Source organism: Electrona antarctica (genome assembly GCF_951216825.1).
Source record: "Electrona antarctica genome assembly, chromosome: 5".
NCBI lineage: Eukaryota > Metazoa > Chordata > Actinopteri > Myctophiformes > Myctophidae > Electrona > Electrona antarctica.
Window position 1 is genome coordinate 27,680,569 of NC_136810.1, and position 14,960 is coordinate 27,695,528.

The 14,960-nt window shown below is 40.4% G+C and overlaps 2 protein-coding genes across 2 annotated transcripts; one reads left to right on the forward strand and one right to left on the reverse strand.

Annotated features, from left to right (window-relative positions):
• Positions 1–607: 607 nt before the first annotated feature.
• On the forward strand, positions 608–3,895 carry mterf2 (mitochondrial transcription termination factor 2). Its single transcript, XM_079500724.1, has 2 exons — positions 608–646; positions 1,452–3,895. The coding sequence occupies exon 2, from the start codon at positions 1,533–1,535 to the stop codon at positions 2,703–2,705; it is 1,173 nt and encodes a 390-aa protein (XP_079356850.1). The 5' UTR covers positions 608–646; positions 1,452–1,532; the 3' UTR covers positions 2,706–3,895.
• A 3,779-nt stretch (positions 3,896–7,674) lies between these two features.
• LOC306923606 (dihydrofolate reductase) lies at positions 7,675–13,444 on the reverse strand. The gene is made up of 6 exons (XM_079501791.1): positions 13,360–13,444; positions 12,492–12,541; positions 10,467–10,572; positions 10,206–10,332; positions 9,621–9,736; positions 7,675–8,574 (listed from the first exon to the last, which is right to left on the reverse strand). The coding sequence occupies exons 1-6, from the start codon at positions 13,398–13,400 to the stop codon at positions 8,472–8,474; spliced, it is 543 nt and encodes a 180-aa protein (XP_079357917.1). The 5' UTR covers positions 13,401–13,444; the 3' UTR covers positions 7,675–8,471.
• Positions 13,445–14,960: the final 1,516 nt, after the last annotated feature.

Sequence of the window (14,960 nt, forward strand, 5' to 3'; positions counted from 1 at the left end):
AACCACTCCAAGGAACAGCAATGTCCGTTTCCGTGTGACACCTATGTGACTCATGTTAACCTATGTTTGTGTGTGACTCATGTGTGACTCATGAGTACCAGTAGGGGCGCTGTCGTGCCAGAAACAGAGAGAGAGAAATAGTGCTGTACTGTTGCCTGCTAATGAGAGCAAGAGAGAGAGAGGGGGGAGGGGGGGTGTAAGGGGGGGAGTTGCACCACTCAGTTCACACGGATGTGATTTTTTAAATATCTATGGCCTTAATACTGCCAACAGCAGCAAATGGCATTAGGGGTTAGGTTAGGGCTATATGGACCAGAGCTGCTATGAACGTTTAGAACAAACACACAACACAAGACAGGAATGAGAGCAGTAGAAGTCTAAAAGCTAATTAAAGCACACCCCACATGTACTTGGGTACATATGTGGTACATGTACATGTAACGTGTAACGTTCCTGCAGTGCAATCACTGCACACTACAGTAACAGTAGGATATGCATGCATTTTGAGCCAGGCCGCTCTGCAGTACACATCACCGCCTCTGTATGGTGCTGTTGTGCACATCACCAGCTAAGGCTGGTCTACACATGTCCCGAAAAAGAGATGAGTTTCATAACAAAACGTCACATCCGTTGACCGCAGCTGAAGGTAGATGTTCAATTTGTAGTGGTGTGCGTTGAAATGTTGTTTTTTTTGCATGAATTCTAGACATGTTTACAGTCTCAGAGAGGAGTAGCGTGACGGTGTTGCAGAAGTGTGTTGGATTTAAGTATGAGGGCTGTCTCACTCTGCTAAATGATGTTAGCTGCTCACTGGCATGCATTGCCTGTGGTGGACTGTAAAATCAAGTACAAGTACTTGAGTACTGTGTAGCCTTTTTGGTTTATTTTTATTTTATTTTTTGGTAGCCTACTGTAGTACTGTTAGTAGGCTAATTGTAATTTTCGAATATGTTTGCCACTGAATTCACTACATTTCTAGGAAGGGAAATTAACATTATGAATTAAAAACTTGAGCCCTATTTGCTATTTCAAATATAGTGAAAATAGATCTACAAGCTCACAACATGTGCTGCATTGTTTAATATGCCTATATATTATTTTGGGGGGAAATAGCAACATTTTAATAAAGCATATTTTTGTAATCTAAACAGGCCACTTTTTTTTTCTTTCTCTAAAAATGTAGACCTACTTTGTAATATGCACTTGAATACTGTACAGTATTTTAAAAAGCATGTACTTTTCAATAATTGAACAGTACAAATTTGACTGAGCATCTTTCACTTGTAGTTGAGTAGACTAATATTTAACCAGGAGTATGAGGAGTCAAACCGAGGAGTGCCAGACCAATCTCCCCAGGGACTTTTTTTCCTGTGGCAGATTCGTCTGGTTTGCACTTGCAGGCTATACTACTGTTCATTGCAATGACTTGTTCCTTTTGTCCCCCTCCTCAGCCCATGTGCCGACTCCTTTCTATCAAATATCATGAAAGAAGCATTTAAGGTGCTTGTTTTCTTACTACCGGTAGTTTGTAAATGACATATGTTGATTGTCATTTTCACCAATCTGAGCGTTTTGCATCAATGTTGCGACTGGTTGCCAAGTCCCTGTGCCTCCAGTGCCAGGGTGTCAGAGCTCTTATAAACATCAGGCCATGTGCGACACTGAGCTCAGCAGAGAATCGGCACACAGTGGAGGCTCTCTACGAGCTTTCTGTGGACATTCGGAAGATCCGTCAGCTCAAGGGCTGGGTCCTGTGTCGGGACCCGGCCTATGTGACTGAGGCGGCCAGCCTGCTGAAGGACATGGGAGCGTCGGGGCCTGTTGTCGCCCGTGTCCTGGAGCTCCACCCTGAGGCGGTCCTCTGCAGCCCCGAGCAGATGCAGGTGCAGAGGGAGCTGTGGACCTCGGTGTGCCCGAACCAGAGAGAACTGGTGGGCATCATTGAGAAATTCCCCGCTTCTTTCTTCACGTCGTCCAGCCACCACGACAACCAGCGGAACAACATAGCATACTTCCAGAGCTTGCACCTCAACAAGCGAATCGTCGCCAAGCTCATGGCCAGCGCCCCGCAGAGCTTCAGCCGACCGGTAGGGCAGAACGAGGAGATGGTCCTCACGCTCCAGCGGGCCTACCTGGAGCTCGGGGGAGAGGAGACCAACATGAAGATCTGGCTTCAGAAGCTGCTGACTCAGAACCCATTTGTTCTCCTCAAACCCCCTGAGGCGTTGAGACATAATTTTCTGTTCCTCAGGGACAAGGGTTTCACCACCGCAGAGCTCCTACGTCTTCTCTCTAAACTTAGGGGCTTCGTCACCGAGCTGAACCCGGACAGTATGCGCCGAACCCTGGCTTATTCCCAGCACACCATGGGCTGCTCTGAGCCACAGCTCCGGGACATTGTCATCGAATGCCCGGCGCTGTTGTACTACTCCGAAGCCATCCTGGCCGAACGCTTCGAGGGCCTCCGCAGGGCCGGCATCAGCATGGCTCAGATTACGGAGACCCCCACCATTTTGGAGCTGACCATACAGATAGTGAGCTACCGGATCCAGAGACTGAGAGCGAGTGGATACGATGTAAAGACAGGCAGCCTGGAGGCACTCAATGGCACTAAAAAGGACTTTGAGAAGAGCTATGGAAGACTACAGCTACGAAGAGAGAGGCCGCTTTTTAACCCCGTGGCCCCTTTAAAATGCGATGATTGATAAGCAAGACAGTAAAATCTTTAATATTTAACTCAGAGATTATAAAAAATTTAATTAAGGATTTTACTGTGTACTATGGACTGAGGCAAATTAATTAAATGTCATCAGCAGATGAAACTAGAGTCTATGTGCCTGATGGTGTTTATATACTGTATGGATGGAAAACAAATTTATACAACTTTTATAGACATTTCTGTTGTTTGATAGATGCAGTTAATCATTATCATGTGGGATGTTCAAATGTCAGACAATTGGAATGCCAGATTAACTACTTTCAACTGTGTCCCTATTTTGGTTATCAGTATAGTTGATTTTTTTTTTATCGCACATCTACACACATAGTCCCACGACAATGTATAAAATAGGGTAGTAAGTGGTTAAGTTAAGATGCTAAATGCTTTATTTATGCTAGTTTATGCACAGGCTAGTTAGCGCATCATACAGTAATCGCCTAATATAGAAAATCAACGCAGTATAATTAACTGTTTGATGCTGAACATGTTGACACATCTATCAATACATTACTGAGGGATAAAGCTAGATTTTTCAAACCTTTTCATCTTCCATCTGCTGCAGTATCTCATTTTCACGCAACACTCTTGGCAGCACGGATCTATTCCCTTGAGGGTTCTATCTTGTGTTTCACATTGTACAGTTGCATTTCAGATGGAAATGCTTTTTATTTGACTGCTGCTGACATGTCATTTAATTTCCATTTCAAATGGTTTCACATGCAAACATAATGAAATTGAATAATGAGTTGAAAGAAGGGAGGGAAATACTTTGATTTAGATGGGACACAATGATAAAATATATTTTATGTATTCATTTATTTTTCTTCTCTATGCAGCTAACAGCAAGCAAGAATACTCTGGGAGTATTTTAGAAGGTATTGTCAGACTGCAACGTGTTTTATTAACTGATTATTAAGAATTGGTCTAGACTCTAGAAATTAATATAGTTTATGAACAACCATTCTCTGATCAGAGGCCATTGTCTAGGAGTTTTTGTTTCTTGTAAGTGAATTGCTTATTAGAAACATTACAATACTAAGTATTTGAAATCCTTTGCAATGAGAACAGCTGACGTTCAGTTTAATTTTGGAAAATGTTCCATTGTTTTGCCATCACCATGTGTTTCAAATTATCTTTGAGCCTCATGCACTACATATGAATGCTTTTGGGGTTAGTTCACTCTGTTTATTCAGCATAAAGCCAGTCAATATTATTAGTGAGCGTTATCTAAACCAAGCCAGGGCTTTGTATAGACTAGAGCATCCTGAATTTAGGTTTGAATACCCCTCTTAATGTTTTAAGTTTGCAGGAGATCTTGAAACATGCTTGGAGTGCTTTTTGAGTGAGCAGCACATTTGATTGCATGAGTCATGTAATCATGACTTTACATCTCAAGGTCCCTTCACTCTGATAATGTGAATGACGCTGGGAGGAAGCGGGGTGTGTGTGTGTGTGTGTGTGTGTGTGTGTGATACTAAACTGTACACGCAGTGGTGGACAAAGCCCTCTGTGTGGAAGTATCCTGGTCAGATATTACTAAACTAGTGAAAGTTGCTCCGTCAAATTTGTACTTGAGTACTGTGGTGCTTTCTTTAAAACCCATTTAGACCTGAGGCCGATTCTACAAAATGCCTTCTAAATCCTGACAGTTTTCTGAAAAACCCATGTTTCTATGTCAGTCATTCTCAAACATTTTCATGTCAAGGACCCCCAAGATTATATGTAATTGGCCGCCGACCCCCATCTGAAAATATGTAGTTCCAGAATGGGCTAAGTACATTTTTGTTTTAATATCAGTGCATTGCTGTATGAATGACATTTCCTCACCCATTTCAAAGATTTCAAAATGGTGAAAATAGCAGATGTACTCACAATGTTTTGTGTAGATCTCCTATTTTTTATATTTGAATAGTGATAATGATAAGTGATATTTTTGTAATGTACGTTTCCCCTTCCTAGAAATGTTAGTGGTGCCAAAAGTTAAATATTTGTTCCTAAATTAGAGTGAAAGTATCCAAAAATTACAAATACTCAAGTAAAGTACAGCTATTCAAACAAATTGTTTAAGTACAGTATTTGAGTAGAATACTGGAGAACTCGCCGGTTTACCAACTCGTGGAGAGAAATAAGTTTCAATGTCTTCATCAGTATAGTATGTCAAACCCACAGATGTTATAGTTAATTTCCAAAGTGATCAAATTATTTTGTGCAATTAAATGGTCAGCTAGATAATGATAAAAAGGTGAGTATGTGAATACCAATGATTTGTCAGGATATTGTTTACTAATGAATTACATTGTTTTGGTACTTTGGTGTTTAAACTTTAGCCTTCCTACTTCATCTAGTCACTAGATGAAGTAGGAAGGCTAAAGTTTAAACATAGTAGTCGTTTAGTTTACACTAGATTCTAGTGTAAACGAAACGACTATCCTCTCTCTCTCTCTCTCTCTCTCTCAATTCAATGCATTTTAAATGAAGGTGAAGTAAAACTAAAATGCACTAAACCGTGGCGAGTCAGAAAACTGGCGAGTTCTCCGGTTACCCTTGAGTAAATGTACTTGGTTACTGTCCACCTCTGGAAACGTTTGATTCCTCATCTGTTGTAATGTGTGCACACTGTGCACCATACTCAGCATGGTTTCCGTAGTCATGACAACGACCACTCTGTAGATCAGGTGTTCCCAAACTGTTGCGTGCACCCCTTGTGGTGCGTGGGCGCCTTCTAGGGGGTGCGCGATATGAAAAGGCTAATGGTGGTGCTATGTTTTTATTACTTGCCAATATATGGCAAGTAGGCTATATGCAGAATATAGCATTTGCTGCAATATATGCCATATTCAGGTTCATATATGTGCATACATGGATAAAATACGTGGATAAAAAGGAAATGTATGTCTATATAGCTTATGCAATTTATATTAGCTAGGTCAGGAAGTAGCAGGGTGTGCATGGCCAAAAAGGTTTGGGAATAGATAATGGTCGAAATTGCATTTAATACTAATAATGGTCGAAATTGCATTTAATACTAACTTTCCACTCTCTTCTAGACTGACTTTGATTTCCTAACCATTTGTGATGTGGCCTAACCTGACTCCGCCAGATGGGGCAGCAGAGAGTACACTGGTTTCCCCCCTCTTGGGAACCCAGTGTACTCTCTGCTGCCCCATCTGGCGGAGTCAGGTTAGATGTGGCCTGGGCCTCCTACGGAACTGTAAGCAGTGGTGGAAATTATCCAATTAGCTGGCTACTTGGATAATTTTAGATACTTTTACTTAGCATACAGTACCTTTTCTCCACTACATCCACTACATCTCAAAGGAGAATTTATTGTATGTTTTACTCCACCACAATTACCTGACAGCTTTATAGTTACTAGTTTCTTTCTAGAGTTAAATTATTTTCATTAACCACTTAAGCCCTATTTTATACCTTGGCTATTTGAAATGAGCTGATCTACAAGCTCACAGCAATATGTGATGCGTTGTGAGCTTGTAGATCTGCTATTTTCAAGTCAATTCAAGGTTTGCCAAATTGTTTTATATTTGAGTACTTTTACTTTGGTACAGTACTTTAGCAGATTATTTTCATATTGTGTAGCAACTAAGCAACATACATTTTTCAGAAAACTCTTGGAAGAAAATAACTTGGAACAATGGACAAAGGTTCTGTTTTGAAAAATCTTGATTTATTCTTTGTAGTAATATATTGTAGTTATATATATATATATATATATATATATATATATATATATATATATATATATATATATACATATATACATACATACATACACACACACACACACACACACGCACACACACACACACACTCATTCATTTACATCTTCTCTTCTGGGGGTCCCTGCCACAAAACATTTTCAGATGGTGTTCCGCAGCCAAATACATTTTGGGAGTCCTTCACATGAAAATGTTTGAGAACTACTGGTTTAGAAGGCCTTTGGTGGTCTTAATGGGTTAAGCTCTTTGTGAATAGCCTACTCAAGTTTGAGTGTTCCTTCTGGGGGGGAATAAGAAACCAAGGCAGAGAGACGTGCAAGACAAGACCTTTGTCAAGGTAAATGATTACAGAAACAATTCTTCCCCACAGGACTCTTTGCTGGTGTAAATGCAAAAACGGCTCTGCTCCTCTAGCCATAACTCCAATCATCCACTGTCCTTTCAATCTCCTCTCCTCCTGCATTCTGTTGAATTACACAGACAAGCTGACAGGGTTAATAAGGATGCATATAAATTGTCCATCCCTGTTTCAGACATGGCGTTGATTATTATTAGCCAGGGGTTACACATTGCCTTTATGGACCATACGTCACAGGGAATATGAAAATAGAGACACCTGCAATTCAAGTTATGATCCCCAATGTAGACAGAACTATTGCAATGGTAAATGTTCCTGCTTGTCAGAAGTCAGATTGGCAGTACATGTATATTTTCAAAGAGCTACTTGTAGATGTAAAACATACAAAAATGTTATTAAACATAAACCCATGACACCTGCACTGTATTGCTACGCATTTCATGTAGCCTACATTTATCTGCTTTACATGTTTTGACCTATAAGACCGGTATAGGTCGAAACATGTTGGATTAATAAAGTATCCTATCCTCTTTTTTAACTTTGAGTGTCCGGATCTCCTTTTTTAATCGACAGTATGTCATTCATTTGAAAAGTCAACTGACAAAACCTAGTCCAAATCTACAGTTTGGCTTTCAGTTATTAGCAGTATGTTGCAGTCTTTGAGTGTGTCTCCACCTACTGGCCTTTTGTGGTATAGTGTACAAAGACTATTTGAACTGAAGTAATGAAATACAACAATTTGTGATAAAATGCTTTAATGTATTCAACAATGCAGTAACAATGTAATGTTTTTTCTTTATTTTTCTGATAATACGGAAAATATGTTCATGTATGCACACTGCATACATCCCCTGAGATAAATACTTTCTTTGTAGTCTAATACCCGGGATTTGCAGTAAACTACTATAGTTCACCTATCCGTTTTTCAGAGACATAAGTACCCTGTGAAATCCACAGCACTGAAGCACACTGACTACATGCTGGCAATGATTCAATACAAATATTGGACTATTCCTGCAAACAAGAACAGCATAACAATAATAACCAGAGATGTGGATAGGTAGCAGCAGGGGGTTGGAGGACAACACTTTTTAATCCACAATTTCACTTTAAAATATACTTGGGCTTTTGTTTTTACGTTTTTGAGATGTTTGATTAAATATTTAGATGTTTGATATTCATTTTTACTTATATTAGGAGGGGGCATGTGTTTGATTAAATGAATAGCATATTATACAGTTTCTAAATTTTGAATCAAGAACGTACCAATACGTAAGAACGTAGATGTGAAAATTAGTCCAGGAGTGTTTTAAAGTAAAATTCCCCTGTGAGGGGCTAATAATATGATGGGTGGAGTCCTACAGTATGTTGTAATTAAATGATCGCTCCAAACCAACAATGTCTAAAATGTATACAAGGATACAATATTGTATACAAAGGATCCATCCAATAGTGTGGTTGTTGGGGGAACATTCACTTTATCTTATATCAAAACGGTAGATGTGTAGATGTTCCATGTTCCAAACTATGTACATTTGCTGAGATTTGGAAGTGTACACACATCTTATTATTATTATTATCTCTTGTAATAATAAAACAGCCATTGGCATTCGTATATTCTCCAAACCGTTTGAGACAGTACAGTATGTCCAATAACTCAGTCCAGTGTCTCCCCTGCATCACAAATCTCCTTCTTGTACACTTGGAACTTGTACTTGATGCTATTCTCCTCTTGAATTTCACTTGATACACCAGGGAATCTGAATGGGAAACAGAGAGAGATTACAGACAAACGCAAATCAAACAATGAAAAGTGATACCGTTATTAGACCCCATCTTGTTTATATTTCGATTAAATCCTGGGCGCTACACTTCCTCTGCCAACCTGGGGAGGCAGCGGACTGACTTCATGCTTCCTTCTATGCATGAGGAGTCCAAGCTGCTTCACCTGACAGGGGGCAGGGGGTTGTTTCCCCGGCAGGACGTAGCGCGTGGAAGGAACACGTTATTCAGACCAGTTCCTTTCCCCTCCATCAGGCGCCCCGGCTGACCAGGGGAGGTAGTTTAGAGACCAGGATTACTGCATGTTTTTTGTGAGGGTACCTACCCTCGGGGACACAGGGAGAACATGCAAACTCCACACAGAAAGGCCCTTTCGCCAACCCCGCCTCGGGTATGGGCAGTGTGATTGTTGTCCTACAAAAACATTAAATTCCCATTGACCATGAATGGAGAATTTTACGTCACAGTGTCTGAGCAAATCGGCTTGGTGTCTATTTTACGTCATGATGATGTACGATGATAAGAGCGCCCCTCACTTCCCACGGGTGTGATTTTTGATATACAGTTTGTCCCCACACGTCTCATATTTGCCATTGGCAATGAAAGGAGAAATTAGGTCATATGTGCCATTGACAATGAAGCGAAAATGTACGTCATATGTAGACGAGCAAATCGGCTAACCAATCACATACATCTTTTGTCCCCACACGTCTCATATTTGCCATTGACAATGAAAGGAGAATGTGCCTCAAATATGACGTAAATTTGTGGCAACACAAACATTAAATGCCATTAACAATGAAAGGGAAATGTACGTCATATGTAGAAGAGCAAATCGGCTAACCAATCACATCAATTCAGTTGTTCATGAGATGATGTATGATGATAATATAATGATAAGGGTGCCCCTCATTTCATTTGATTTTTTTATAATATATTTTACTTTTAGAACTTCCTGTTCTTATCAATATCTGGGTTAGGAAAGCCTGCATTGATGGTACAGGGAATGAGCTGGTAGACATACCGTTCTTGTACTTTAAACACATCTCTGTCAAATTCTGGGAAAAAAACATCGCAGTCGAAGTCACCCATGACGTCTGTGAGGTAAACCAAGTCACACCATGGATGCATTAGTCCTTCCTGATCGAAAGAAGAGGTGATATGCAGTTTAAGTCAGTGGATAGAGACTGAGTACACATACTGTACTGTTGCTGCAACAGTCATTGATTTAATCGATTATAAGAAATCAATTTTCAAAAATATCAGATCTTCAAGCTCACTATGTATCACAATGCAATGTGTTGTTGTAAGTCCATTTCTATTCTGTTTACTGGAAACTGCAAGTAATGGGAGCTTATATGACAAATAATTTCACCCATTTTACAAATGGAGGACAACATACATTAACCAAATAGCCAACAATCACTGTGTGTGCGTGCGTGCGTGCGTGCGTGCGTGCGTGCATATGCATACCTGCATGAATACATGAGTACATGAGTACTTGAATTACTTTTTAAGGATAGGGTCAGTGGTGCTACAATACAGGAGGATAAGGAGATATGGGTAAACATTGAACAGACAAGTTGCAGAAGCACGTATAGGAGTTTACCTTGTACACCCGAGTCCCCCCTGCAACCCAGATGGTCTCGACCAGGTCAGAGAGGGGAGGTGATGTTGCTAGATGCACAGCACTGTCGAAGTCCTGACACAGGAAATGGGCGTTGTCTGGAACCGTTCTAAGGAGAACACAAGAAGACTGAGTGAACACGGAAACCGCTTCTCTATAAAACACATTTGATACTCCTATGACTTGATCCACTTTGTGTATATGCTACCGGATTTAAATGCATGTGACAGAGTATAATCTCACCTCAGAGTCGTACTCAGAACCACATGCAGAACATTTGCCATTGGGAACAACCACTCTGGATTGGAGTACCAGCATTTTTTCCCCCACACCACCACGTTCATCCTTCCTGTTGTTAATGGGTTCAAATCACATTTTAGACAAACAAGAGAGACAAGACATTTTATTGATCCGTTCTAGCCTGGAAACCAAAAGAATCTGCCAGAGTGAATTTAATTTGTTCTGGTGGATTATTCAGGCTAGGGAAAAATGCAGGTGCTGTAGCAGCCATCAACAGTGGTATGCATGAACTACATGAATGGTATAGGTAGAGAGATAAGAACAAGATATCATGCCTGGAATTACAGTTGACCGGAAAACAACCAGCTTTGGCAATGAGGTTGCCCACATTCCTTACAGCATTACATTCACAAACAAGTTGGCCATTCTGGTATAGGAACTGCTGCAGATCCCACTACCTCCCTGAACACACTGCTAGAATGTCTGAAAGACATAAAAGCATGGATGGCCCTGAACTTTCTAAACTTTAATGAAAGTAAAACAGAGTTCATGGTGTTCAGACCCAGCACTGCCTGTGACACCTCCTCTCTGGAGTCTGGATTTGGGCCCCTTGCAACCGTTTTTAAAACCGGTGGTCACAAAAATTGGTGTCAAATTGGAGAGTGATTTTAAGTTTGACAAACAGATCAATTATGTTGTTAAATCCAATTTTTATCAGTTAAGCCTTTTAGCGAAAGTCAAGTCTGCTGTAACCTTTTATGATTTTGAACGTCTTATACATGCTTTTATCTCAACCCTCCTTGACTACTGTAATGCACTTTATGTTGGTGTTACCCAAGCCTGTCTGTCACGACTACAGTTAGTCCAAAACGCGGCTGCTCGCCTCCTAACAGGGGCACGGAAGTATGACCTCATCTCCCCGATTCTCGCCTCCCTACACTGGCTCCCTGTGCGCTACAGGATCCAGTTTAAGATTTGTTTTTAAGCCTGTAAATGGGTTTGGCACCAGTCTACATATCGGAACTTGTACGTAGCTCCCAAAGAATCGACAAGGGTCCTGAGGTCAACTGACCAGCCACTTCTTAAGATCCCTAAAAAGCCTATCCCGGGGGGATAGGTCATTTTCTGTTGTAGCGCCCACGCTGTGGAATGAACTTCCACCTCCTATAGAGCTTCTCAAACCTTGACCGTGTTTAAATCACGTCTGAAAACTCACTTGTACTCCATGGCGTTTGAACATGCTGATTAAGAGTTGCTGCTTCCATTGCATTATGTCATTGTGTTGCCCTGTTTATGTAGTTTGCTTCGCCCTTGGTATTTTAGTATTTTTCTTGTGTACATCACTTTGTTTCAACTCTTTTGTGTTAAAATGTGCTTTATAAATAAAGTGAATTGGATTGGATATAGACTAGTCACTAGACAAACAATTGCTCACATTCTGAACGAACTTTGATGCATTGATGTATGCTCAACTAAACCTAGTTGTAATGCTTGCCTTTTTCACCACCTACACTGATTGCTGGTCATCATAACACTGTGACTGAGATCAGATTGCTGAACTGGCGAGTGAACATGATTTTTCATGATACTGATCCATCCAGCCATCCATCTTCAACCGCTTATCCGTAGTCGGGTCGTGGGGGCAACAGCTCCACCAGAGTGCTCCAAACTCTCTCCAGAGCAACATTAGTGACTTCCTCCTGGGGGAAGCCATTAGTGACTTCCCCCAGTGTCCCCTCCCAAGGCAACTAGGCAAGACATGGATGGCTTCATACAATCACTGCCACTGTGCAGTGTGCAGTGCATGATGCAGGACATGTACAGTAATAGTAAATCATTTAGTTTTAGTCTGCAACACATGCTGTGGAGTTATGCATGTGCAATGTGTGCAACTATAGTGTTAAGTGTATTTATAGCTTATTCTGCACATGGCTTTGCTGTGAACAGTGTGCCACAGCAATGAATGATATACAATACATACATGTAAATAAAGTCAGTTTACTTTTGCATAACTTTTATAATATTTACCTGGTCGGGAGACTGTTGTGACATTCTTCACAAAGAACTGGAACTCAGACCTTTAATATGCAACAACAATTACAATCAACAACAAACTACGGTATCTATACTTTAATTAATATAATGGCAGAAATGGTCATATGGTCCAACATACAATCAACATAAGCCAGGGCTGCCAACATTGGAGTTTTATTTTATCTTATATAATATGTGGGCTGTCAAACGATTACAAATTTTAAACTGATTAATCACAATCACAGCTTGAAAATTAATTAATCGTGATTAATCACCATTCGAAATATGTCAAAAATATGCCATGTTTTGTTGTGGGAAAGATAAGTGACTTATAGCTCTCATTCTCTTTATGTCTCTAACCCTGTTGTAATGCGATTTGAGCCTTTTATGGCAATAACCGACTTGTATATGATACAAAAAAGGAGACTGTATGATGTAATGATTAAGGATTACTGTGATTATGGTAAGATCACATCTCACACATACCATAATTCACTGGCAAAAAAAAAGATCTGAATTATTTCGCGGACCCCCTGGCTATGCCCACTTTGGGAACCACGTTTGCTTTAGTTTATGGCAGCCATTAAACATAGACAGTCACAAGACACAGAACATGTGTTTGATATGTGTGTATGAGGCCTTAAACACAAGACCCATCATATCCATTCATTATTAAGTGAACATCTCTGTATGATGCACAGAAATTTGAAATGGTCCTATTACAATAAACATAAACTAGTCTACTTTAATTACAATGTCAGAAATGTCCCCATGTTCACAACCGATTTAAATTAGCGTACGGTTTAAATCCTATATTTAAAATATTAAATTATATTAATATAATTATAATAATATAACTTACGGGAGATGCCAGGGCAAGTGTCCATCCTTGCCGATCCCCATGTCCCTGCAAGCTGCGGCGATGAGCCGGACGGGTTTCTTGTTCTGTTTCGCTGGAGCCATTTCAACAGAATGTTTCCACAATGTATCCAGTGAGGAGAAGGACCAGGAGTCAGGACTGAGTTCACACTACATCACAACATGCTGGCGTTGCTTTTATAAGTTAAACCCCCACCCCTCCCACAGCACCCGCTTTATGCTTAATTATTCGACAGCAATTCTAACCATGAATCAGTGACAGTCATTTAGCGTGAAACACCACCGCTGTGGAGGCTGTCCTAAATCGATGACGTAATATTTACTTTATAGTGACCATTACTTATCAATACCGTTCGTGGCGTCCCATAATGGCCGGATGGGATAATTTAATGATGAGGTAGTATTGTAGTAATAATGACTGTAAATATGCTTCACTAATTCAATTAATTAAAAGTAGTATCTGATAGACTGTGTACTTGAGTAGGCCTATTTGTATTGTGTGGTGTATTATGAATCATAACATATTCATAATTACATGGTTAGTCATACTTTAACTCTGTATTTATCCCTGATCTCACTCCAGTGTCTCACCAAAGTGACTGACTAGAACTAAAGGTCTAAAGCAGGGGTGCCCACACTTTTTTACTTGAGAGCTACTTTCAAAATGACCAGCTCGGCAAGATCTACCCACCAAATCAATTATTATACCATTGCTGAAAATAGTTTAAATATGTACCTGAGGGGGCTTCGGAATAGTAGAGTTTGTGTTACATTCTGTACAGTATAAGACAAATGCACTTGGAATGGGAAATAGAGGGGGAGAAAAAAAATGTAATCGTTTTTTTTTCTTCAATATATTTAAATGAAATACTCTTTAGGGGCATGTCATGTGATCTACCTGCACAGCCTTTGTGATCTACTGGTAGATCGCGATCTACCTTTTGGGCACCCCTGGTCTAAAGGCTATCTGTACTACTTCTGTAGGTAGGGTCTGTGACCCCAGGCCTTGGCTTACAGCAGCATTGGCCCAGGTGGTCTTCCTGAGTGATAACAATAGCCTAGGTGTTAACACCTAGGCTATTGTTATCACTCAGGAAGACCACCCTAGGTGTTTTTATAAAAACACCTAGGCTATTGTCTTTGTAACTTTGTTGATAACATTAATAACACCAGTAAGACGCCTTAGGCGAGAAGCGACCGCAGGGCTGAGCTGTACGTCACACTACCGGAATGACGGTGAAATCTCTACCGAAGTCCTGATGTCGCTCATCCCCTGGTCCAGGGCCGTAGAAGTTTCATTTTAAATGGTCTCATAGGCATTGTGGTCCAAAAATAAATAAACTGTAGTGATATTTTCAGGGAGGTATCTCTGTGTCGTCACAACAGTCAGTCATGCAGTGATATTTGATAGCGTCTGTTTAGAGCGACATTTTTAAGAATTCGACGGAAGTATACATTAGCGTTTTCTCTAAGTCAGTTGATTCTTCATATCCATAGGAGTCAAACCGCCGCGATCATTTGTTTATTTTTGGAACAGTTCTTATTTGACGCGATATGAAAAAGTTGGACATTTCTCAATGCACT